The 27,157-nt window shown below is 46.5% G+C and overlaps 1 protein-coding gene across 1 annotated transcript in view; it reads right to left on the reverse strand.

The window, feature by feature from the left end:
- Window positions 1-903: 903 nt before the first annotated feature.
- nol10 (nucleolar protein 10) overlaps window positions 904-27,157 on the reverse strand; it is a gene marked incomplete at its 3' end in the record, with an annotated part of 48,198 nt that continues 21,944 nt past the window's right edge. Inside the window, exons 14-21 of the mRNA XM_080537726.1 lie at window positions 24,434-24,560; window positions 14,545-14,624; window positions 14,178-14,276; window positions 10,809-10,901; window positions 8,848-9,006; window positions 6,695-7,014; window positions 6,438-6,540; window positions 904-1,110 (exon numbers count right to left, since the gene is read on the reverse strand). Of these exons, the coding sequence (XP_080393852.1) occupies window positions 904-1,110; window positions 6,438-6,540; window positions 6,695-7,014; window positions 8,848-9,006; window positions 10,809-10,901; window positions 14,178-14,276; window positions 14,545-14,624; window positions 24,434-24,560 (1,188 nt within the window). The remainder of the gene's footprint in view (window positions 1,111-6,437; window positions 6,541-6,694; window positions 7,015-8,847; window positions 9,007-10,808; window positions 10,902-14,177; window positions 14,277-14,544; window positions 14,625-24,433; window positions 24,561-27,157) is intronic.

Genomic DNA, 27,157 nt, shown 5'->3' on the forward strand with positions numbered 1-27,157 from the left:
TATTACAAATGAACTCTAAATATCATTCTGTTATTACACATGAACTCTGGAGATGGCAGTGAGCAGCTAAATTGAACATGTTATACCATATCATTTAACAGTTGGAAGGACTACACCGGAGACAGGCTTTAGTCTGGGTAGATCCGCTTTATTAAAAATGTCTCATTCTAGTCTTCAAGGCAGAGGCTGTATTTACACTCTTTGCTTTATCTTACACCAACACTTAAAACTAAAACTGTTTGTGGATCTTTGCCTCAGTGCAGTCACTCATGTACACATTATTTGTGACTTTCCTAAAGCTTTTGGAAATGTCCACCATGTAAACAACATGATTGCTTTACTGAGCATGAGCCCAGTGTTCAGCTACAACATCAACTGAAGTGCACATGTTGCCAATGGAAGGACCTGGCAGTAATGGATGGTTACCGGATTCTGACAATAAAAACATGGTTACTCCAGAATTAACAACAACCTGAGTCCCTGACCACGGTAATACTTTTATGAACTACTTTTATAGGCGGAGGGCATAATCCAATACAAAAAAACAACATTAGCTCTACTGCTTGTTGCTGTCGGTGTAAAACTGTTGTATACAAGCAATAACCCACTGGAGGGTGTGCTATATGTAGGATATCAGAATGGTTGTACACGTCTACGACATCGGAACGCCGGGTGCCTATGACCGTGTCACAGCTGCTCAGATATCCACCACACAGCACACTCTCTCATGAAGCGTAGAGTTCTCCAACCCTCTCAGATCTCCACACGTGCAAAGCAGGGTTTGACATTAACACTTGCCCGCTTGCCCAGAGCAAGTAAAAAATGTGCACAAGCGGGCAAGCGTTAATGTCGAACCCTGCAAAGGAATGAGGATTGAACCAGTAGGCTTTGGGGCTACACTGCTCAGAACTGCCCCCTGCCTCTGCCCCTGCCTCTACCCCCACCCCCGCCTCTACCCCCACCCCCGCCTCTACCCCCACCCCCGCCCCGCCCCCCGCCCCGCCCCCTACCGCCCCTGCCGCTCTGCAGGTGGCCGGCGGGCCGTCGCAGCTTCTTCCTCTCCAGGTGGTGGTCCCGCTCAGCCCGCTGCTGCTGCTGCTGCTGCTCCGACTGAGAGAGAGAGAGAGAGAGAGAGAGAGAGAGAGAGAGAGAGAGAGAGAGAGAGAGAGAGAGAGAGAGAGAGAGAGAGAGGAGAGAGAAGACTGGGATTAAACAGGCTCCTACATTCAGGTTGATAGACACAGAAAGAGGCTTTAACAGAGGTGGAAAAGCCACGGGAAGTGAGGCGATAATACCAAACACCTAGCTGAGTATATCAGAGATACCACCCTGCTCCCCCTACCACTCTGCCCCCCTAAAAGTGTCAGCTAAAGTGGCTACTGGGTGACACTGTGAGCCTTGTCATTTAGACTCCCAGTCTGAGACTAAACACACCTGGGAAACAGAGGAGGAGAAATGCCAAAGCAGGTCAGGACTAGACTAGAACAGCAGCACAACATCAGACCTCCAGGTCAGGACTAGACCAGCACAACATCAGACCTCCAGGTCAGGACTAGACTAGACCAGCACAACATCAGACCTCCAGGTCAGGACTAGACTAGACCAGCACAACATCAGACCTCCAGGTCAGGACTAGACTAGACCAGCACAACATCAGACCTCCAGGTCAGGACTAGACTAGACCAGCACAACATCAGACCTCCAGGTCAGGACCAGGTCAGGACTAGACTAGACCAGCACAACATCAGACCACCAGGTCAGGACTAGACTAGACCAGCACAACATCAGACCTCCAGGTCAGGACTAGACTAGACTAGCACAACATCAGACCTCCAGGTCAGGACTAGACTAGCACAACATCAGACCACCAGGTCAGGACTAGACTAGACTAGCACAACATCAGACCTCCAGGTCAGGACTAGACTAGACTAGACCAACATCAGATCTCCATGTCAGGACTAGACTAGACTAGCACAACACCAGACCTCCAGGTCAGGACTAGACTAGACCAGCACAACATCAGACCTCCAGGTCAGGACTAGACTAGACCAGCACAACATCAGACCTCCAGGTCAGGACTAGACTAGACCAGCACAACATCAGACCTCCAGGTCAGGACTAGACTAGACCAGCACAACATCAGACCTCCAGGTCAGGACTAGACTAGACCAGCACAACATCAGACCTCCAGGTCAGGACTAGACTAGACCAGCACAACATCAGACCACCAGGTCAGGACTAGACTAGACTAGCACAACATCAGACCTCCAGGTCAGGACTAGACTAGACTAGCACAACATCAGACCACCAGGTCAGGACTAGACTAGACCAGCACAACATCAGACCACCAGGTCAGGACTAGACTAGACCAGCACAACATCAGACCACCAGGTCAGGAGTAGACTAGCACAACATCAGACCTCCAGGTCAGGACTAGACCAGCACAACATCAGACCTCCAGGTCAGGAGTAGACTAGACCAGCACAACATCAGACCACCAGGTCAGGACTAGACTAGACCAGCACAACATCAGACCACCAGGTCAGGACTAGACTAGACCAGCACAACATCAGACCTCCAGGTCAGGAGTAGACTAGACCAGCACAACATCAGACCTCCAGGTCAGGACTAGACTAGACCAGCACAACATCAGACCTCCAGGTCAGGACTAGACTAGACTAGCACAACATCAGACCTCCAGGTCAGGACTAGACTAGACTAGACCAGCACAACATCAGACCACCAGGTCAGGACTAGACTAGACCAGCACAACATCAGACCACCAGGTCAGGACTAGACTAGACTAGCACAACATCAGACCTCCAGGTCAGGAGTAGACTAGCACAACATCAGACCACCAGGTCAGGACTAGACTAGACCAGCACAACATCAGACCTCCAGGTCAGGAGTAGACTAGCACAACATCAGACCTCCAGGTCAGGACTAGACTAGACTAGCACAACATCAGACCTCCAGGTCAGGACTAGACTAGACCAGCACAACATCAGACCTCCAGGTCAGGAGTAGACTAGACCAGCACAACATCAGACCACCAGGTCAGGACTAGACTAGACCAACATCAGACCTCCAGGTCAGGACTAGACTAGACTAGACCAGCACAACATCAGACCTCCAGGTCAGGACTAGACTAGACCAGCACAACATCAGACCTCCAGGTCAGGACTAGACTAGACTAGCACAACATCAGACCTCCAGGTCAGGACTAGACTAGACTAGCACAACATCAGACCTCCAGGTCAGGACTAGACTAGACCAGCACAACATCAGACCACCAGGTCAGGACTAGACTAGACCAGCACAACATCAGACCTCCAGGTCAGGACTAGACTAGACTAGCACAACATCAGACCACCAGGTCAGGACTAGACTAGACCAGCACAACATCAGACCACCAGGTCAGGACTAGACCAGCACAACATCAGACCTCCAGGTCAGGACTAGACTAGACCAGCACAACATCAGACCTCCAGGTCAGGACTAGACTAGACCAGCACAACATCAGACCACCAGGTCAGGACTAGACTAGACCGGCACAACATCAGACCACCAGGTCAGGACTAGACTAGACCAGCACAACATCAGACCACCAGGTCAGGACTAGACTAGACCAGCACAACATCAGACCTCCAGGTCAGGACTAGACTAGACTAGCACAACATCAGACCTCCAGGTCAGGACTAGACTAGACTAGCACAACATCAGACCTCCAGGTCAGGACTAGACTAGACTAGCACAACATCAGACCACCAGGTCAGGACTAGACTAGACTAGACCAGCACAACATCAGACCTCCAGGTCAGGACTAGACTAGACTAGCACAACATCAGACCTCCAGGTCAGGACTAGACTAGACTAGCACAACATCAGACCTCCAGGTCAGGACTAGACTAGACTAGCACAACATCAGACCACCAGGTCAGGACTAGACTAGACCAGCACAACATCAGACCTCCAGGTCAGGACTAGACTAGACTAGCACAACATCAGACCTCCAGGTCAGGACTAGACTAGACCAGCACAACATCAGACCACCAGGTCAGGACTAGACTAGACTAGCACAACATCAGACCTCCAGGTCAGGACTAGACTAGCACAACATCAGACCACCAGGTCAGGACTAGACTAGACCAGCACAACATCAGACCACCAGGTCAGGACTAGACCAGCACAACATCAGACCTCCAGGTCAGGACTAGACTAGCACAACATCAGACCACCAGGTCAGGACTAGACTAGACCAGCACAACATCAGACCTCCAGGTCAGGACTAGACTAGACCAGCACAACATCAGACCTCCAGGTCAGGACTAGACTAGACCAGCACAACATCAGACCTCCAGGTCAGGACTAGACTAGACTAGCACAACATCAGACCTCCAGGTCAGGACTAGACTAGACCAGCACAACATCAGACCTCCAGGTCAGGACTAGACTAGACCAGCACAACATCAGACCTCCAGGTCAGGACTAGACTAGACTAGCACAACATCAGACCTCCAGGTCAGGACTAGACTAGACCAGCACAACATCAGACCTCCAGGTCAGGACTAGACTAGACCAGCACAACATCAGACCTCCAGGTCAGGACTAGACTAGACCAGCACAACATCAGACCTCCAGGTCAGGACTAGACTAGACCAGCACAACATCAGACCTCCAGGTCAGGACTAGACTAGACTAGCACACATCAGACCTCCAGGTCAGGACTAGACTAGACCAGCACAACATCAGACCTCCAGGTCAGGACTAGACTAGACCAGCACAACATCAGACCTCCAGGTCAGGACTAGACTAGACTAGCACAACATCAGACCTCCAGGTCAGGACTAGACTAGACCAGCACAACATCAGACCTCCAGGTCAGGACTAGACTAGACTAGCACAACATCAGACCTCCAGGTCAGGACTAGACTAGACTAGCACAACATCAGACCTCCAGGTCAGGACTAGAATAGACTAGCACAACATCAGACCTCCAGGTCAGGACTAGACTAGACTAGCACAACATCAGACCTCCAGGTCAGGACTAGACTAGACTAGCACAACATCAGACCTCCAGGTCAGGACTAGACTAGACCAGCACAACATCAGACCACAGGGAGGTGAACTCTCCAGCCTACTAGGTCAGAGCCCGTCACCCTGTCATCCTGTCTGTCACCCACACACTCTACCACTGCTTCACTCATGTTTGGAGCTGAATAGGCATTTACATTGACTTGTTTTGGCATTTAGCAGACGCCGTTATCCAAAGCCGACTCACAACAAATACATTTGTCTAAGTAAGTGAATCATCTCTCCACCCGTCAGAGCAGGAAAGGTCATCTAGCTCAGGCCTGGAGACATTGGCAGTCGTGGTGCTAGAAGAAGGAATGTTTTAGTTTTTTTAGATAGACCAGAGTGACATACAGCTCTAGAAAGATGTGTGGCAGCCATTCCAACACGGCCACACCTCAACCTACTAGTGAGGTACTGATGAGGTTCACCTGGACAAGGACGAGTATAAACACCTCTGCTGTGCTCATCACTGTCCTCTATAGGACCAGCTGGCTGGCAACAACATTGCTAGTAACACCTCCAGGTCATTGGAATAAAAATAGAAATGTATGATTCTGATTATTTATGTTTTATGTTTTAAAGCACTGAACTGCACCTGCCACCTCAATATAGCAATCTGGGATCGGAACATCCCTAGTCACATGTCTTACCCTATCAGAACACTACATATAAGCATGTTTGTAAACAATGTCATTGTAAACACACTGTATACTGTAGCTTCAAAACATGGTTACAACTATCAGCTTGGATCATGGGTGGTCCAGACTATCTGTCAGTTATTGGACAGTTCAGTGTGGGGTGGAGTCGCGTTATCTGTCATAAGACGATGGATGTTGGCTGTTACAACTGTCTGTGTTCATATTCAGCAAGTTTCTCCTGAGTGCAACTTTGCCACACGTCTAGCAGCAGGGAATGTAGTTGACATGCTAAGCGTTGCTAACTATTATTAGCACAGCAAGCTGATTAACTCCGTCTTAGTTGTTGGTAGCTAGCATGTCTGCTAGGAGAGCAGGAGGCAGCCTTGATGACAATGCAGGCACCCACTAGATCAGCTTTATCTGACTGTGGGACGGGTTCAAAGGTCATTTGTGATGTCAGAAATACGCTAGGAAAGCAAACCCTTTACTTCCGCTCTGAAAACCTTTTTGCACTTTAAAATGTTTTATATCTGAACTTTGAAAGAGGGAAGAATTGCAGCGGACTACAGCAGCATGACTGGCTGCAATGTTCTATTCACATCAGTGATAAGCAAGAGCAGAACTACAATAAAAAGGCTGAAATGTAGAACTTTCCCAGTTCCACTTTCCACTAGCATCCAGTTTAAAATGCCCAGACAGCTTTCCTGGTGTCAGGTGACTTACCTTCTTCAGGGTGAAGGTGAGCTGTTTGCTTCCGACCGCCGTGTCAGACACGTTGACGGGTCCTGAACGTTCCTCCAGCCTCAGACGATCCTCCAGAGACGCCCTGCAGGACACACACACCTCAATGAGACGGCATGGGCAGCACGCACACACACACACAAACGCACGCACGCACAACTGATCTATAGATAGAGGGTCTAACTAAACTGATCTATAGATAGAGGGTTAGGAGAGCCTAACTGAAAAGGTCTACTCACTTCTGCAGCTTCTGCTTGCGCGCCACGTCCCCAAAGCTGCGGAACTCCTCGCCGGCCTTGATCTGGAAGAAGCGTGGCTGGCCGGCCTTCCTGCCCGGGGCGTGCTGGGGGTCCTGGCCCTGGTCCTGGTCCTGGTCCAGCAGGGTGGTGTTGCGGTCCCGCTGCTTCCTCTCCTGCAGCCAGCGGTCTCGTTTCTCCACCCGTATGAGGTGGCGCTGCTCCCTCACCTCCTCCACCCAGCTCTTGTCGTCATCTGAGCTCTCGTCCTCCTCCGAGCTGGGCCTGCCCTCTGGCTCCTCCTCTTCCTGTTTCGCTCCCTCCTGGAGAGGGGAGGAGACAAGGGCAGCGTTCGTAAATTCGCTCTGGAAATCTGATCAGCACTCATGGAATGCCTCGTCCAATCGAATGGCGTGGTCCCTTTATGATGTTGAACCCAGTGTGTGTTCTCCGGCACTCTCAGAGCGAATTTACGAACGCAACCATGGTATGGTGAGAGCAGCCATAACTGCTAGTTCCAATTATGTTTTTTTTCTGAAATGCATTTTCCCCATCATGGAGATGATAGGGCCCTAGCCAATTTAAATGTCCCAAGTCAGATTGACAGGATTCATGTTACTTGCATCCTTGATTGACCGATTGTGTCGTGCTGTTTGGTTCAGCATAATTTTAGCTATTCAGCTGGCTGTAAACATTTACCAATTTGTTGTGAAAATCTGTGTAACACACCGATCTCACCCATGGAAAACAGAGGGTTGAGTGAGAGTAGACAGAGCTGCATTTTGCTATAAAGTAAACAAACAAAAAAGACAGTAACCTCTGTTTTCACACTTGGGTGATGCTAATTAGATCTGGTGATGCTAAAATTGAAACCAAAATGCTGGATTCACATTTCAACCGACGGAATAAACACAACAGGACGCATCAAACTATATATTCACGACACACTTTGAGATTAATTGTCCAACTTATTTTCTTGCCCGTTTTGAACACGGTGTTCCCCAATGAGCAGTCTGGCTGTTCCCCTTGGATGGGTTTGGTGGCCTAGCTAACCACCTAGCTAACCTTACCTGCTGGGCTAGCAGCAGCTAGCTAGCCTTACCTGGGCTAGCAGCACCTAGCTAGCCTTACCTGCTGGATTAGCACCTAGCTAACCTTACCTGCTGGATTAGCACCTAGCTAACCTTACCTGCTGGATTAGCACCTAGCTAGCCTTACCTGCTGGATCAGCACCTAGCTAGCCTTACCTGCTGGATCAGCAGCACCTAGCTAGCCTTACCTGCTGGATTAGCACCTAGCTAGCCTTACCTGCTGGATTAGCAGCACCTAGCTAACCTTACCTGCTGGATTAGCAGCACCTAGCTAACCTTACCTGCTGGATTAGCAGCACCTAGCTAGCCTTACCTGCTGGATTAGCACCTAGCTAGCCTTACCTGCTGGGCTAGCAGCACCTAGCTAACCTTACCTGCTGGATTAGCACCTAGCTAACCTTACCTGCTGGATTAGCACCTAGCTAGCCTTACCTGCTGGGCTAGCAGCACCTAGCTAACCTTACCTGCTGGATCAGCACCTAGCTAACCTTACCTGCTGGATTAGCACCTAGCTAACCTTACCTGCTGGATTAGCACCTAGCTAGCCTTACCTGCTGGATCAGCACCTAGCTAGCCTTACCTGCTGGATCAGCAGCACCTAGCTAGCCTTACCTGCTGGATTAGCACCTAGCTAGCCTTACCTGCTGGATTAGCAGCACCTAGCTAACCTTACCTGCTGGATTAGCAGCACCTAGCTAACCTTACCTGCTGGATTAGCAGCACCTAGCTAGCCTTACCTGCTGGATTAGCACCTAGCTAGCCTTACCTGCTGGGCTAGCAGCACCTAGCTAACCTTACCTGCTGGATCAGCACCTAGCTAACCTTACCTGCTGGATTAGCACCTAGCTAACCTTACCTGCTGGATTAGCACCTAGCTAGCCTTACCTGCTGGGCTAGCAGCACCTAGCTAACCTTACCTGCTGGATCAGCACCTAGCTAACCTTACCTGCTGGATTAGCACCTAGCTAACCTTACCTGCTGGATTAGCACCTAGCTAACCTTACCTGCTGGATCAGCACCTAGCTAGCCTTACCTGCTGGATTAGCAGCACCTAGCTAGCCTTACCTGCTCGATCAGCATCCTCAGCTTCTTCTTCCTCTTCTGGCCGACCTTGGAGACGATGGGGTTCAGCAGGCGGAACTCTTCGCTCTGCTCGTCTACCTGGTAGTCTGGGTTCTCAAACATCACCTGGAACCGGCCGTCGCTCAGGATGCTGGGAAGAGCCTGGAGGGGGAGGGGGAGGGGAGGGGAGGGGGAGGGGGAGGGGGAGGGGAGGGGGAGAGAAGAGAACAGAGGTACGTACGTCAAGATCAGTGTTGCCACAGTTACTTTGAAAAAGTATTCTGATTACTGATTACTAATTACTCCTTTAAAAAGTAATCTAGTTACTTTACTGATTACTTGATTTTAAAAGTAACTAAGTTAGATTACTAGTTACTTTTTTAGTTACTATTGGCAGCTGCCTAGGCACCCGACCCCCCCCCCCCCCCCCCCGCAACATAAAAATGAAAACTGGTTTTGCCAAAACTCACTTTATTTTAACAGTAACTTAAATTACATAATTAAACTTTAAACAATAACTTAAAACAACAAAATAAAGAGTCTTTCTTTGCCTCACCCAACATAAATACTTGTTTTTAAACAATAAAATAAATATAATCTTTATTTAACAGTAACTAGCAAGGAGTGGTTTCACAAAACCTAAAACCTACCCTGACCATTCAGATATGATCCTAATATAATCCTAATCCTAAACTGGGTGAGTCTGAGTTTATCAATGATCAACATTTATGTTCTTGTCATCCTTTGCTGACACAAACTAAAAATAATCCTTATATTTCCAGCTATTTAACGCATATCTCTGTTCTCGCTCCATTGTGTAGGCTACGCTTCTGTTTACACTGTGCAATCAGCGTGGTGATACACGTGAGCGATTCTGCTGCAATCTCGCGATAGTCGAGAGACGTTTTTTGCGGGCATGGCCTTCCATAGTAACCTCGTGTTGAAAACGTGGGCACTGACGTCACTCCCCAAGACGCGAGAAATGTTTGTTTACTATCGAACATTACAAAGAAATACTGCATTTAGCCTAAGTTATGAGGTAGTCACGCAATAGTAACGCACAGTCACTTGAATAAGTAACTTTAATCCGATTACTGATTTGGAAATAGTATCGCGTTAGAATACTCGTTACAGAAAAAAGTATTCAGATTAGAGTAACGCGTTACTTAGTAACGCGTTACCGGCATCACTGGTCAAGATACATCAGGTTGGGCTCAATAAAATAAGATATCCATTCCAGACTATCAATTGGAAATAGGATTGTGCGACATGTTCTTATTCATGAAAATCTCACCATATATAACATCATATTTACAGTTTTGTAAAAATGTTTGACGAATTTACATATTCATGTATTTGAGTTAATTAATCAAAACTGGTAGCCTGTTGCATTTGGTTATTACTAGCTGTTAGGACCTCTTCCTCTCTGCAATGTGTTGTTAGATCAAGTACAGAGATTAAGATAATCAATGAATCAGGGTAAAGATATTTCCCGCTGTGAAGGTTTGTACTCCCACAGGTAGGAGTGCTACACGCATGAGGGGAATGATCACCCTGATTATGACCATCTAGTTTATTATTATTATGATCAAGCTCCATTACCACTTGGGGTTGCAGACAGCTGTGAGCATGTGTTAATAATAATAATAATAATAATAATAATAATAATAATAATAATAATAATAATAATAATAATAATAATAATACATTAGACTTATATAGCGCTTTTCTAGACACTCAAAGACGCTGAAAAGATCGAGTAGTAATAATAGAAAGAAACCAAAAAGAAATAAAAGAAAGTATAGGGGTCTAATAAATTTTTAGATTACTAAATATAAGTCTAAGTGTCTTTGTAGGACAATCTACTCTGTATGCTGCAAGTATATCTAGATTTCGGGCGGAGAAGCGGCGAACAAGCAACGCCAGCGTCCTCTCTCAACCGGCATCTGTGTCAGCCATCCTACCTTGCCCTTCTTCTTCCTGGCTGCCAGTTCCGCCTCGTCATCTCCTTCCTCCATCAGCTTGAGCGCCAGGTCCTTGTTCACCTTAGGCAGCTTCTGTCTCAGAGACAGAGAGGAATAAAACACGATACAGTTATATCTGAGTCACTCCAGCTGCAGGCAGCCATGCCGCTGGTCCCAGCCATGGCACCATATCCCAACACTTATTTCACAGAGCATCAATGGAATACTTGGGGGGGAAAAAGATGATTAAAACATGTTTTTTTAATAGAGATCTATTATCATTTTCTGGGGTAGCCGTTTTCTGGGGTAACGAAGGCTGGTTATAACCTCTTTGAAAACAAGTTAGGGTTATTTTGGAGATTGTAACTGTAACACTGTACTATTTTGACTAATAACCATTGATGAGACGTGAGGCAGGTACAGCGTTTTCCTGTATTCAGGGTCAGAGTTTCTTCAGGGGCAGAGAGACAGTATAGGCTACAGTAGACAGGAGAGAAGAAATGCCACTGTGTGTGCGCCTGTCTGTGGGTTTTATAAACAATCCCCAGTAACCAGACACTTATCTCTAACCTTGGGTCTGAGGAGGTCTTGTCTAAAGGACATGTGCTTGTTGTGGCATTTCCCTCTCAGTCATGGTTAAACGTTGTCCTTGTGACGAGAACTCTGTACCATAATTATGTGAGGGGCGCGGCCGTTCAAAGTTTACGGGCCTGACGGTCTGGCCTGTGACCCTTTACCTCCATACGTAGTCACAACCTCCCAAGCCTCTTCCATGTCAAAGTTATGGCCATGGTAAGAAGAATAACCCAACGCCAACCATTACAAGAGGGCTTCAGCATTCTCCTGGTTGGACAAGTGCAACTTTGCAGCTGTACTGCACTTAAAACAGACTTTGACATGAAATCTGATTTGCTAAGAACACCTGTGGAACAATCCAGAAGGGCTGCCAAACAGAGCAAACATGGTGGGGAGACCAGGTGCAACTGAAAGACACTGTGCTGCTCTCTCACCTTGACCTGCACCCTCTGACCTCTCTCTCTCTCTCTCACCTTGACCTGCACCCTCTGACCTCTGAACTCTCTCTCTCTCTCTCTCTCCTGGACCTGGACCCTCTGGTCTCTCTCTCTCTCTCACCTTGACCTGGACCCTCTGGTCTCTCTCTCTCTCACCTTGACCTGAACCCTCTGGTCTCTCTCTCTCTCTCACCTTGACCTGAACCCTCTGGTCTCTCTCTCTCTCTCTCTCTCTCACCTTGACCTGAACCCTCTGGTCTCTCTCTCTCTCACCTTGACCTGAACCCTCTGGTCTCTCTCTCTCTCTCACCTTGACCTGAACCCTCTGGTCTCTCTCTCTCTCTCTCACCTTGACCTGAACCCTCTGGTCTCTCTCTCTCACCTTGACCTGAACCCTCTGGTCTCTCTCTCTCTCTCTCTCACCTTGACCTGAACCCTCTGGTCTCTCTCTCTCTCTCACCTTGACCTGAACCCTCTGGTCTCTCTCTCTCTCTCACCTTGACCTGAACCCTCTGGTCTCTCTCTCTCTCACCTTGACCTGAACCCTCTGGTCTCTCTCTCTCTCTCTCTCACCTTGACCTGAACCCTCTGGTCTCTCTCTCTCTCTCACCTTGACCTGAACCCTCTGGTCTCTCTCTCTCTCTCTCACCTTGACCTGACCCCTCTGGTCTCTCTCTCTCACCTTGACCTGAACCCTCTGGTCTCTCTCTCTCTCACCTTGACCTGAACCCTCTGGTCTCTCTCTCTCTCACCTTGACCTGAACCCTCTGGTCTCTCTCTCTCTCACCTTGACCTGAACCCTCTGGTCTCTCTCTCTCTCTCACCTTGATCTGAACCCTCTGGTCTCTCTCTCTCTCACCTTGACCTGAACCCTCTGGTCTCTCTCTCTCTCTCACCTTGACCTGAACCCTCTGGTCTCTCTCTCTCTCACCTTGACCTGAACCCTCTGGTCTCTCTCTCTCTCACCTTGACCTGAACCCTCTGGTCTCTCTCTCTCTCACCTTGACCTGAACCCTCTGGTCTCTCTCTCTCTCTCTCACCTTGACCTGAACCCTCTGGTCTCTCTCTCTCTCTCACCTTGACCTGCACCCTCTGGTCTCTCTCTCTCTCTCACCTTGACCTGAACCCTCTGGTCTCTCTCTCTCTCTCTCACCTTGACCTGCACCCTCTGGTCTCTCTCTCTCTCTCACCTTGACCTGAACCCTCTGGTCTCTCTCTCTCACCTTGACCTGAACCCTCTGGTCTCTCTCTCTCTCTCACCTTGACCTGAACCCTCTGGTCTCTCTCTCTCTCTCACCTTGACCTGAACCCTCTGGTCTCTCTCTCTCTCACCTTGACCTGAACCCTCTGGTCTCTCTCTCTCTCTCTCTCTCACCTTGACCTGAACCCTCTGGTCTCTCTCTCTCTCACCTTGACCTGAACCCTCTGGTCTCTCTCTCTCTCTCTCACCTTGACCTGAACCCTCTGGTCTCTCTCTCTCTCTCACCTTGACCTGAACCCTCTGGTCTCTCTCTCTCTCACCTTGACCTGAACCCTCTGGTCTCTCACTCTCTCTCTCTCACCTTGACCTGAACCCTCTGGTCTCTCTCTCTCTCTCTCACCTTGACCTGAACCCTCTGGTCTCTCTCTCTCTCTCACCTTGACCTGAACCCTCTGGTCTCTCTCTCTCTCACCTTGACCTGAACCCTCTGGTCTCTCTCTCTCTCTCACCTTGACCTGAACCCTCTGGTCTCTCTCTCTCACCTTGACCTGAACCCTCTGGTCTCTCTCTCTCTCTCACCTTGACCTGAACCCTCTGGTCTCTCTCTCTCTCTCTCACCTTGACCTGAACCCTCTGGTCTCTCTCTCTCTCTCACCTTGACCTGAACCCTCTGGTCTCTCTCTCTCACCTTGACCTGAACCCTCTGGTCTCTCTCTCTCTCTCACCTTGACCTGAACCCTCTGGTCTCTCTCTCTCACCTTGACCTGAACCCTCTGGTCTCTCTCTCTCTCTCTCTCACCTTGACCTGAACCCTCTGGTCTCTCTCTCTCTCACCTTGACCTGAACCCTCTGGTCTCTCTCTCTCTCTCACCTTGACCTGAACCCTCTGGTCTCTCTCTCTCTCTCACCTTGACCTGAACCCTCTGGTCTCTCTCTCTCTCACCTTGACCTGAACCCTCTGGTCTCTCTCTCTCTCTCTCTCTCACCTTGACCTGAACCCTCTGGTCTCTCTCTCACCTTGACCTGAACCCTCTGGTCTCTCTCTCTCTCTCACCTTGACCTGAACCCTCTGGTCTCTCTCTCACCTTGACCTGAACCCTCTGGTCTCTCTCTCTCTCTCTCACCTTGACCTGAACCCTCTGGTCTCTCTCTCACCTTGACCTGAACCCTCTGGGCTCTGGACTCCTCGATCTTCTGCCGGATCTTGTCCTTGCGGTACTCCTCGTACGCAAACGGATTTGCCATCAGCTTCACCTGGACACAGCAGACGCACTTTTAAACACACAGCTAGCTCAGTAATAACACACACACACACACACACGCCTGAAAACAGAGAGTGGACACACACGGGCGCGCACACACACACACTCACACACTCACTCACACACTCACACACTCACTCACACACTCACACACTCACTCACTCACACACTCACACACTCACACACTCACACACTCACTCACTCACTCACACACTCACACACACGCTCACACAGACACACAGAACCACAGAAGCACCTACCTTGTGGTAGAGCCTGATGTCCATGAAGAAGCCGTGCATGTACGCCCTCAGGAGGTTGGACCCCACCAGGTGAGACAGACCTGAGACACACACAGGTGACAGAGGTCAACAGAACCGACATTAGGGAAGGCAAGTTTATTTGTACAGCACATTTCATACAACAGGGGCAATTCAAAGTGCTTTACAAACATTATTTAAAAATAGAGCAAGAGGAGCATAGTAAGAAAATAAGAATTACAATGAATAAAAGCAAATATAAGAAGTAAATAGATAAAACATTTAATAAGACAATAGTTAATGGAAAAAAGACATTGATAGAAGTGTTTGTGTTTAATCATAACTGGTGCAAAACATGAAGGTTTTTAGCTTAGATTTAAATATTTTAAGGGTTTGGGCCTGTTTGATTTCTTCAGGGAGTTTGTTCCAGGAGCATGCAGCAGCGTGACTGAAAGCTGCTGCACCGTGTTTTGTTTTTACTCTTGGAATGATTAGCTGATTAGTCTCAGCTGACCTTAGGGGCCTTGCGGGAATATAGGGTCGGAGGAGATCTGATATGTATTTTGGTCCAAGACCATTTTGTGATTTGTATGTAATTAGGATTTTGAATTCAATTCTCTGATAGACTGGTAGCCAGTGCAGGGATCTCAGGATTGGTGTAATGTGTTCAAATTTCTTTGTTTTTGTTAGGACCCTAGCAGCGGCATTTTGGATGAGCTGCAATTTACGAACAAATCCTTTAGATAGGCCTGTTAGTAGACCATTACAATAATCAAGTCTACTTGAAACAAATGCATGGATGAGTTTTTCAAGGTCTTGCTTGGACATGAAACCTCTCATTCTTGTTATGTTTTTCAGGTGATAGTAGGCTGATTTAGTTATCGAGTTTATGTGGCTGTTGAAGTTTAGATCGGAGTCTAGAATTACACCAAGATTTCTGACCTGTTTTTTTAGTTTGAAGAGAGAGAGAATCATGTTTTGCACTGACTTTCGATCTTTTGTCAGGTGCACTGAATACAATTATCTCATACAATACAATTATGTTTTGTCCTTGTTTAGTTGGAGGAAGTTTTGTGTCATCCAGGCATTTATTTGCTCAATGCAATTACAGAGATTGTCAATGGAACTATAGTCGTTCGGTGAGAGGGCTATGTAGATTTGAGTGTCATCCGCATAGTTGTGGTAGGCAATTTTGTTCTTTTTTATGATGTGTCCCAATGGAAGCATGTAGAGATTGAATAAACGGGGGCCAAGGATTGATCCTTGGGGAACCCCACGTCATTTTAATTTGGTCAGATACAAAGTTGCCAATGGAGACATAGTAGCTTCTGTCCTGTAGGTAGGATCTAAACCAGTTTAGGGCAGTGCCCGAAAGTCCTACCCAGGTTTTTAGTCTATCTATTAGAATGTTGTGGTCTACAGTCTCAAAGGCAGCACTAAGATCTAGTAGTACCAAAACTAAATTAGTTCTGCCCATTCAATTCTTTTAATTTAATCCATTTTAAATTGTGGCTATAACACAACAAAATGTGGAAAATGTGAAGGGGTCTGAATACTTCCTGAATGCTCTGTATTGTATTTTGAAATATCAACAAAAAATATGATTTGCATTACAGAGGCTTTAGATCCTGCAGGCACACAGGGAATATCTTGAGTAGTAGTCGACTGACACACACACGGGCGCACACATACACACACTCACACACAAACACACACAAACAGACATGCAATGTTGCCCCTCTCAGACAGCAACAAAGTGGATTCCCACAACTTAGATCTGCACCTGTCTCATGTTATGTCTATGAGGCACTGGTAAGCTTTGTGAAGATAAAATATATTCATAAACATGCCGTTAGTTAAAATAGAGGTAGGAGGTACGCCTACTTAAGACGCCTACTTAACATCCTGAATGAGAATGGTGTAGGATGAAACATACTTGTGTGACATGGCTATGATTGATGACAGATTGATATGTGCATGTGAAACTACCCTAGGACAACACCATGAAACTACCCTAGGACACCATGAAACTACCCTAGGACAACATGAAACTACCCTAGGACAACATGAAACTACCCTAGGACAACATGAAACTACCCTAGGACAACACCATGAAACTACCCTAGGACACCATCATGAAACTACCCTAGGACAACACCATGAAACTACCCTAGGACAACATGAAACTACCCTAGGACAACATCAAAGTCAAATGTATTCTAAAGTTATGAAATGGTCTTTAATTAAGTGACCATTTCCCAGCTTGAGCATGGTGTTTACTGTTTTTAGATGCCAAGCATAGCGCATCCACACACAGAGCATGTACACACACACAGAGCATGTACACACACACACACACACACACACACACACACACAGAGCATGTACACACACACGCACAGAGCATGTACACACACAGAGCATGTACACACACACAGAGCATGTACACACACACACAGAGCATGTACACACACACACACAGAGCATGTATACACACACACAGAGCATGTACACACACACACACACACACACAGAGCATGTACACACACACAGAGCATGTACACACACACACACACACACAGAGCATGTACACACACAGAGAGCATGTACACACACAGAGCATGTACACACACACACACACACACACACACACACAGAGCATGTACACACACACACAGAGCATGTACACACACACACACAGAGCATGTACACACACACACAGAGCATGTACACACACACACACAGAGCATGTACACACACACAGAGCATGTACACACACACAGCGCATGTACACACACACACACACACACACACACACACACACACACACACACACACACACAGAGCATGTACACACACAGAGCATGTACACACACAGAGCATGTACACACACACATAGAGCATGTATACAGCAGTTTAACAAAAAAAAGAAGAAGAAAAAAGAAAAATAATATTCAAAGTTTAGTCTTTGGATTCGGTATTGGCAATGGAAAAGTGTAATACAGTGAAGGTTTTGACTGTCTTGGTAAAATGCAACTAGTGTTAAACCTCCAGCCCCATGTTAAACCTCATCAACACCATGTTAAACCTCATCATCACCATGTTAAACCTCATCATCACCATGTTAAAACACATTCAGGATAGCAGGGACGGGGGGCTTGTCGAAAGCAGGATTTTCTGGTTTGTTAAAATCTAATAATTCTAATAATTTCAGTTTTGTTCGATTTTTTACATTTCACAGCTATAATAGAATTTTAAACTGTTTCAAATATCTCTGTAACTTACTCCAGATAATATACTTTGACAAATCAAGTATTGCTTTTAAAATGTTTGTTTCACAGCCCAGCGTTTACTAAACCCTGAACTACAGAATGACTGAAGCCATGAGGCTTCTGCTCTCTGCTCAGCTTCCTGAGATCAGTTTGGTTCAGGAATGTGTGTGGGGGTTATGGCTTGCAAGGGGCTGTGTGTGTGTGTGTGTGTGTGTGCGAGTGTGTGTGTGTGTGTGTGTGTGTGTGCGTGCGAGTGTGTGTGTGTGTGTGTGTGTGTGCGTGTGTGTACGAGCGAGCCGTAACCAGATTGAAATACCCAGAAAAAGAAAAAAAAGCAGGTTCCGCCTGGGTTCATTCCTGTTACATAAGAGGGCCACATTTCACAGCTGTGGTGAACCCCCCCCCCCAGCCCTCTCCTATCCTGCGTCTACCCCCACCCTTCCCAACCCCTCCCCCCCCTCCCCGACCAACTGTCCTTTTCTCCTCCGTGTCATTTGATCTTCTATCCTGCCGACGCTGCATTCATCTGTTCTTTCAGCCATTCCAACGTTCATCCCCCCTTCACCCCCCCTCCATCCCCCCTCCATCCCCCCTCCATCCCCCCTCCACCCCTCCTCCATCCCCCCTTCACCCCCCCTCCATCCCCCCTCCATTGAACCAAGAAGCTTCCAGGTTTATACAGTTCAGCAGAGGCGACCCTGCCAACCTGGACCACAAAGGGCTTGAAGTCTACAGGCTTGGAAACACATTAATCTGTGTAATAATTTACCATCAGCATGACATGATTATAAAATCAACCCTTTTATTATTATTCTTAAGTACATTTTTTCACACGCGGTTGTAATTTACATTTCAAGGGGGACACGATCTTTGAAAATTATTCGGCCAATCAAAACACTTTTTTATATCATGACGTAGGTGACAGCAGCTGGTGAAAAGGGGGACAAGTCGGCAACCAATCAAAATGTTGTTGAAAATCACAACACAAACTCGCTAGTCAAGTCAAAACACTGCAATGCAATGGATTAGGTGAGTAATCCCCACTGCTACCTGGTTGACTAGAACACTACTTTACATTGTTACCTAGTTAACTACAACACTACTTTACATTGTTACCTAGAACACTACTTTACATTGTTACCTAGTTAACTATAACACTACTTTACATTGTTACCTAATTAACTACAACACTACTTTACATTGTTACCTAGTTAACTAGAACACTACTTTACATTGTTACCTAATTAACTACAACACTACTTCTCATTGTTACCTAGTTAACTAGAACACTACTTTATCTAGAACACTACTTTACATTGTTACCTAGAACACTACTTTACATTGTTACCTAGTTAACTAGAACACTACTTTACATTGTTACCTAATTAACTACAACACTACTTTACATTGTTACCTAGTTAACTAGAACACTACTTTACATTGTTACCTAGTTAACTACAACACTACTTTATATTGTTACCTAGTTAACTAGAACACTACTTTACATTGTTACCTAGTTAACTACAACACTACTTTACATTGTTACCTAGTTAACTAGAACACTACTTTACATTGTTACCTAGTTAACTACAACACTACTTTACATTGTTACCTAGTTAACTACAACACTACTTTACATTGTTACCTAGTTAACTACAACACTACTTTACATTGTTACCTAGTTAACTACAACACTACTTTACATTGTTACCTAGTTAACTACAACACTACTTTACATTGTTACCTAGTTAACTAGAACACTACTTTACATTGTTACCTAGTTAACTAGAACACTACTTTACCTTGTTACCTAGTTAACTAGAACACTACTTTACAATCCCCACTGCTACCTAGTTAACTAGAACACTACTTTACATTGTTACCTAGTTAACTAGAACACTACTTTACATTGTTACCTAGTTAACTACAACACTACTTTACATTGTGACCTAGTTAACTACAACACTACTTTACATTGTGACCTAGTTAACTACAACACTACTTTACATTGTTACCTAGTTAACTAGAACACTACTTTACATTGTTACCTAGTTAACTAGAACACTACTTTATATTGTTACCTAGTTAACTAGAACACTACTTTACATTGTTACCTAGTTAACTACAACACTACTTTACATTGTTACCTAGTTAACTAGAACACTACTTTACCTTGTTACCTAGTTAACTACAACACTACTTTACATTGTTACCTAGTTAACTAGAACACTACTTTACATTGTTACCTAGTTAACTACAACACTACTTTACATTGTTACCTAGTTAACTAGAACACTACTTTACATTGTTACCTAGTTAACTAGAACACTACTTTACATTGTTACCTGGTTAACTAGAACACTACTTTACATTGTTACCTAGTTAACTACAACACTACTTTACATTGTTACCTAGTTAACTACAAAAATACTTTGTTAGCAGGCTCACAAAACAAGCTGTGTTAGTTGACTAGCGATGTGTCATTGATTTTCAACAACGCTGACATTCATTCACAGTTTTCTAAATAAAAGTCTGAACATTAAATAGGCTGCTGACTTGTTCCCCCTTCCACCAGCAGCTGTCACATATGACACACGTCATCCTCATATCTTCCCAATGTATTTGAGCCATAATGATATTATCACTCCTGACGTATGAGGTGTTGCCTACCTCATCTTTACCTTCATTTTATTTACAGATAGAGCCGTACACAACACAAGACAGGCCTGTGGTTATGTAGACTAGCCTGTGGTTATGTAGACTAGCCTGTGGTTATGTAGACTAGCCTGTGGTTATGTAGACTAGCCTGTGGTTATGTAGACTAGCCTGTGGTTATGTAGACTAGCCTGTGGTTATGTAGACTAGCCTGTGGTTATGTAGGCTAGCCTGTGGTTATGTAGACTAGCCTGTGGTTATGTAGACTAGCCTGTGGTTATGTAGACTAGCCTGTGGTTATGTAGACTAGCCTGTGGTTATGTAGGCTAGCCTGTGGTTATGTAGACTAGCCTGTGGTTATGTAGACTAGCCTGTGGTTATGTAGACTAGCCTGTGGTAGCTGGTTATGTAGGCTAGCCTGTGGTTATGTAGGCTAGCCTGTGGTTATGTAGGCTAGCCTGTGGTTATGTAGGCTAGCCTGTGGTTATGTAGACTAGCCTGTGGTTATGTAGACTAGCCTGTGGTTATGTAGACTAGCCTGTGGTTATGTAGACTAGCCTGTGGTTATGTAGACTAGCCTGTGGTTATGTAGACTAGCCTGTGGTTATGTAGACTAGCCTGTGGTTATGTAGGCTAGCCTGTGGTTATGTAGGCTAGCCTGTGGTTATGTAGACTAGCCTGTGGTTATGTAGACTAGCCTGTGGTTATGTAGACTAGCCTGTGGTTATGTAGACTAGCCTGTGGTTATGTAGACTAGCCTGTGGTTATGTAGGCTAGCCTATGGTTATGTAGACTAGCCTGTGGTTATGTAGACTAGCCTGTGGTTATGTAGACTAGCCTGTGGTAGCTGGTTGTGTACGCTGGCTGCTGACAGCAGGTCAGGATGGAGAAGTCTGCCAGACTCACTGGACCGTGTTTCATCACAAAGCAACACAGTTTTTCAGGTCCAAAAAGCTCAACGTTCTTAACTGTCCAGGACCACCTTCAGATTTATATCCAACTGAACAAATGAACAGAACACGCGTTTCACTTCCTGATCAGATTTTAGGCAAAATACCTCAAAACAAAACAACAGCTGAAGATGGTTCCAGTACAGGCCTGACAGATTATCACCATGGTTACAGTACAGGCCTGGCAGATTATCACCATGGTTACAGTACAGGCCTGGCAGAGCATCACCATGGTTACAGTACAGGCCTGGCAGAGCATCACCATGGTTACAGTACAGGCCTGGCAGAGCATCACCATGGTTACAGTGCAGGCCTGGCAGAGCATCACCATGGTTACAGTGCAGGCCTGGCAGAGCATCACCATGGTTACAGTCCAGGCCTGGCAGAACATCACCATGGTTACAGTCCAGGCCTGGCAGAACATCACCATGGTTACAGTCCAGGCCTGGCAGAACATCACCATGGTTACAGTCCAGGCCTGGCAGAACATCACCATGGTTACAGTCCAGGCCTGACAGAACATCACCATGGTTACAGTACAGGCCTGGCAGAGCATCGCCATGGTTACAGTACAGGCCTGGCAGAGCATCACCATGGTTACAGTACAGGCCTGGCAGAGCATCACCATGGTTACAGTCCAGGCCTGGCAGAGCATCACCATGGTTACAGTACAGGCCTGGCAGAGCATCACCATGGTTACAGTACAGGCCTGGCAGAGCATCACCATGGTTACAGTACAGGCCTGGCAGAGCATCAGGTGGGGTCAGGGGTTGTAGACCAGCAGTCACTGCATGGGAAGGATAGACTGAATACTACACAAGGTCTTTATCTGGACGTTATATGAAAAAGGGGGACTATGTATAAAAAAGTGTCGTTTTTTTCCCGGCATAGTGAAACCAAGATGTCCAAACCTTTTAAGAAAAGCTGAGAATCTCTACTGTAACATCTGAATCGGCCCCGCGGTGGTGTAGCGGTCTACGCACTGGCCGCTAGTGCATGCTGCCCACCGGGGCCGGGGTTCGTATCCCGGCTCGCCAGATCCAGATATGGCCGAGGCACACGGGAAGCGGCATATTGTCCGGCCGCTTCCGAGGGGGGTATAGGAGTATTTCTGGACTAGGATCCGTCGCGCAACACCGCCCCCTGGGTGCCGGAATAACGGTACTGGGCTCGAGGAGCCAGTCAGCCTAGGCTGCCTGGCGCCCTCCTCTGGGACTGCCGGCCACGGGGTCGTGCGGCGGATCCTATGCAATAGGCAGGGGATAATTGGATGCTAAGTTGGGTTAAATTGGCTACCAAATTGGGTGAAAAAGGGATAAAATCTGAAAAACAAATATAAAAAAAAAAAAAAACATCTGAATCTCTACTGTAACATCTGAATCTCTACTGTAACATCTGAAACTGTAACATCGCTGTAATAGTTCCATCTTTACTTTTGGACTACCGTCCCATTACTTATGCAGAGCCCTGTAGACACTCAGCCCTGTAGACTAGACACTCAGCCCTTCACCATCCCACCAGACATTCTGGTTGGCCTCTCAAACCCCAGAAAACAATCTGTCCACTTCATCCTTCCGACTGAGAGAAGCAGCTGGTTAGTCAGCTAGGAGGAGGAGATTCATAGTAAGCTGGACCTAAGCTGGGGCATTGAGTGTGTTCATCCAGGAATAGACTGGTGCAATGGATTTGTGTGCGATGTGCTCCACCTAGAGGCAAGAGTTGGTACAATCGCAGTATCGTATCGCAGTTTCTTTGGAAGGTATTACTGGTGGAAATGTATTTTGGCGGGAAGGCATACCGTTGTGAGTATTCTGATCCCAGGTCTGTGGACAGCAGCCTAACCTGGTAAAAGACAGGAGCTGGTAGGGGCTGTGGCTCAGCCGGTAGAGCCGGCGGCTAGTGATCGCAACGTCGGCAGCTCGCAGCGGTTCGAATCTCCATCGGGCCACGTGTCGAAGTGTCCCTGAGCAAGGCACTGAACCCCGATTTGCTCCGGGGGTCGCCTTCAGTGGCTCTGCCCTCGCCTAGCTGCCCCTCTAGAGCATCAATGCATTTTGTTGTATTCGTTGTAAATGGACTGACTTACATAGCGCCTTTATCCAAAGCGCTTTACAACGACCTCTCATTCACACATTCACACACACATTCACACACCAATGGCGGCAAGCTACCATGCAAGGCGCCGGCCCGCTCACTGGGAGCAATTTGGGGTTCAGTGTCTTGCTCAAGGACACTTCGACATGTGGCCAGCCTGGACTTGAAACGGCGATCTGCCGACCTTGCGATCATTAGACGCCGGCTCTACCTCCTGAGACACAGCCTCTACCTCCTGAGACACAGCCTCTACCTCCTGAGACACAGCCTCTACCTCCTGAGACACAGCCTCTACCTCCTGACCCACAGCCGCCCCAACAGCAAAATCCAACACGAAATTCAGAACGTGAGACTACAAACACAAGAAGGCACACTGCTGCTAAGAACAGCCCCGCCCACACGACTCTTATTAAGAACAGCCCCGCCCACACAACTCTTATTAAGAACAGCCCCGCCCACACAACTCTTATTAAGAACAGGCCCGCCCACACAACTCTTATTAAGAACAGCCCCGCCCACACAACTCTTATTAAGAACAGCCCCGCCCACACAACTCTTATTAAGAACAGCCCCGCCCACACAACTCTTATTAAGAACAGCCCCGCCCACACAACTCTTATTAAGAACAGCCCCGCCCACACAACTCTTATTAAGAACAGCCCCGCCCACACAACTCTTATTAAGAACAGCTCCGCCCACACAACTCTTATTAAGAACAGCCCCGCCCACACAACTCTTATGAAGGGACGTGCGTAGACCCAGTAGCCTTGACCCTGGTTTCCTAGTTCCCTCCCCTCAGTTCCCTGACATGTAGAGTAGGAGGCCAGGGACAGACAGCAGAGAGGAAGCCAGGAGGAGTGAAGAGAGAAGGAGTGAGACAGGGCGTGAGAGTGAGACAGGGCGTGACCCCCTGCTGCTCACCCAGGTTCTCCAGGTCCTTGCGGGTGACAAACTTGTAGTCGTCGTAGACGGTGCTCTCTGGGCTCTCCTCCAGCTCCTCTGTCAGGTTGTCCAGGAAGGAGCACCAGCGGGGGGCGGGGCCCAGGGCCTACACACACACACACACACACACACACACACACACGGAGGAGGAGGGAGAAAGGTTGTGGTTAGAGAATATAGATTTTTTTTTTTTTTTTTTTTTTACATTAAGAGGTTCTTGTTGTTCTACAAATGTATCATTAATTATATACAGCGGGCTGCAACAATTTGGGCACCCGAAGTTTAAATGTCTGTTACAATTCCCGGGGTACCACAAGGCTCAACGTTAATAAAACTGTAGGAATGTTCTTCTCCAAACAACACAATATGACTACGGCAAACATAACCATTTCAGGGCAAAACATTAGTATAGTTCCGTCGTTCAAATACTTAGGGATCATCATTGATTCAAACCTGACTTTCAAAGAGCACATCAAGAAAGTGTCTGGTAGGGTGAAGTTTGGCCTGGCAAACTTCAGGTACATCAGAAGCTCACTGACCATGAGTGCTGCCAGACTATATATGGACGCATCAATTATGTCACACCTCACATATTGTCTGACAAGCTGGGGCCATGCATACAGCACTTCCCTAAAGCCACTAGCCACCCTATACAAGCGGACCCTTAAGGTCATGGACCAGAAGCCCAACAGCACACACTACTGTACCATCCTAGACAAATGTAAATACCTTAGCTGGGAAGACACCATCAAATACAATAACATCTGTCTCATCCATAAAATTCTGCATAACAAAGCTCCTCCCCCGCTTAACTCTTTCATAAACCAGCGTGACCACAGCTTACGGCCCACCAGAAGCACCTCTCGTAGCGACCTTATAGTTCCATTCAGGAAAAGCACCTTCAGTAAGCAATCCTTCTCAGTGATAGCAATAGAAAACTGGAACTCACTACCCAACCAACTCAAAGACATACATACTTACTCCACCTTCACAACACACATGAAAGCCTGGCTGACACAGAACTATACTTGTCCTCATTAATCCCTCTCTGTGCTGCCTCTCCATAATGCCTTTTTTGTATGTTTTGTTTTGTTTAATGTATTGCTGTTTGTAAGTGCTTAATGTTGTGTGGCCTGTAATTGTCCTGTGGCTTCTATGTGCTTGAAATGTCGCTGCTCCCATAAGTGTGTATGTGGTGTTTGTTGTAGCCCCTTCAATCACCTCAGCTTGCTTACTTGTGTTTTTTGTCAAGTGTGATGTTGGGGTACCTTGTCTCAGCCACGTGTTCTTAGAATATTGAAATTTTTATTTTAACTAATGACGTTACTTTTCAGGATGCCATGTTGCAACTGGCCGGGGACTTCAGCTGAAAATTAGCCGACTAGGCTAACGCTGCCTTTTTTACTGTATTTTATATGGTTCATGTATTTGGATTGTCCTCGATATAATAAACTAATAAACTGTAATGGCTAAAAATGCTCTAACGTGTCTTCCTGTTATTCCTGTGTATAATCAGTATATCCTAAGTTGATTTGTTCCTGTACTAACGTCATAGACTAAGAGGTTAACAGTATGTTATCTGATCTAACTGCTCTAGAGTTTCTACATGAATGCAAGTTTGGATATTGTGTTCTGATTAAATCTTACCTTACTTCTCAGTACAGAATGTGCTAAATCTGCCACTTGACTAGATAGGGTGCCCATCTGCTAGTACTGAGAGAGATAAGGTACACACCAGCTCATTGTCTGTAAATCACGCCACCCTCGGAGGGGGGCCGGCTGACCTTGTGCGCCCAGTCCAAGTATAAGATGTTGGTGAGAACCAGAATTGAGGGCTTCTTGCCAGGACAGCTCTCATGACACTTCTGTTGTGTACTGTTGTTTAAGAAGTCACTACTTTGCAAACTATTTTGATTAAACCTTATTAACGAGTAAATACTGTGTACCATCTTGTTGGTTTCCTGTCTCACCTGAGGACCGTATGGTTACATTTCCATTACATAAACTAAACTAAATGAGGGTCTAATCTCCAAACCTGAACACTGAATACTACAAAGTTAAACATGACACCTTTCTGCACATTTTAAAGCAAGGTTTCTTTTTATTTAAGTTTACGTTTTAAAAAATGTTTTTAAATGATAATAAAGGAAAAGGGCCCTGTGCAAAAGTTTGGGAACCCTTTTGGATTATTCTTTGTTACCTTTTGAGAAGATGATTACTAAGGCCCAGACCAAGGTGATTTACTCCTTAGGGCTTCAGTGAGTCAGGTGAATATAATTCCAGGGTTGAACTATATACTCTGAAGTAACGCCATGCCTTAGGAATGTTAGGTTTGCTTCTTTTCACTTATGGTGTGTTCTCACTAGGACATTTGCTTCACTTGAAACGGAGTTTAGGATAAAATTCGCTTTGCTCTGCGTCGTTTGGAGCTGTGAGAACGCGCATTCGAAGTCGCTCCCGCAGCAAACAACCAACGCATGCTCCGCTTGAAAAGGGTGGTGTCGCTCCGGTTAGAAACGACGCATGGAGGCTGTCCATAGGCATAGAGGCAGAAGTTCAGACAGACCCACTGGGTTAGGGTTTTGTTCTTGTGAGTTTTATTTCAGGTGATTCACCTTGGCAAAATAACCACCAGGAAGCATTGTTGAGCATGACGGATGTTTCAACTGTGAGAGTGCTGTAGCTCTCTGTATGAGTTGTTTC

This window comes from Nansenia antarctica, assembly GCF_963989245.1.
Source record: "Nansenia antarctica genome assembly, chromosome: 8".
NCBI classification, from domain to species: Eukaryota; Metazoa; Chordata; class Actinopteri; order Argentiniformes; family Microstomatidae; genus Nansenia; species Nansenia antarctica.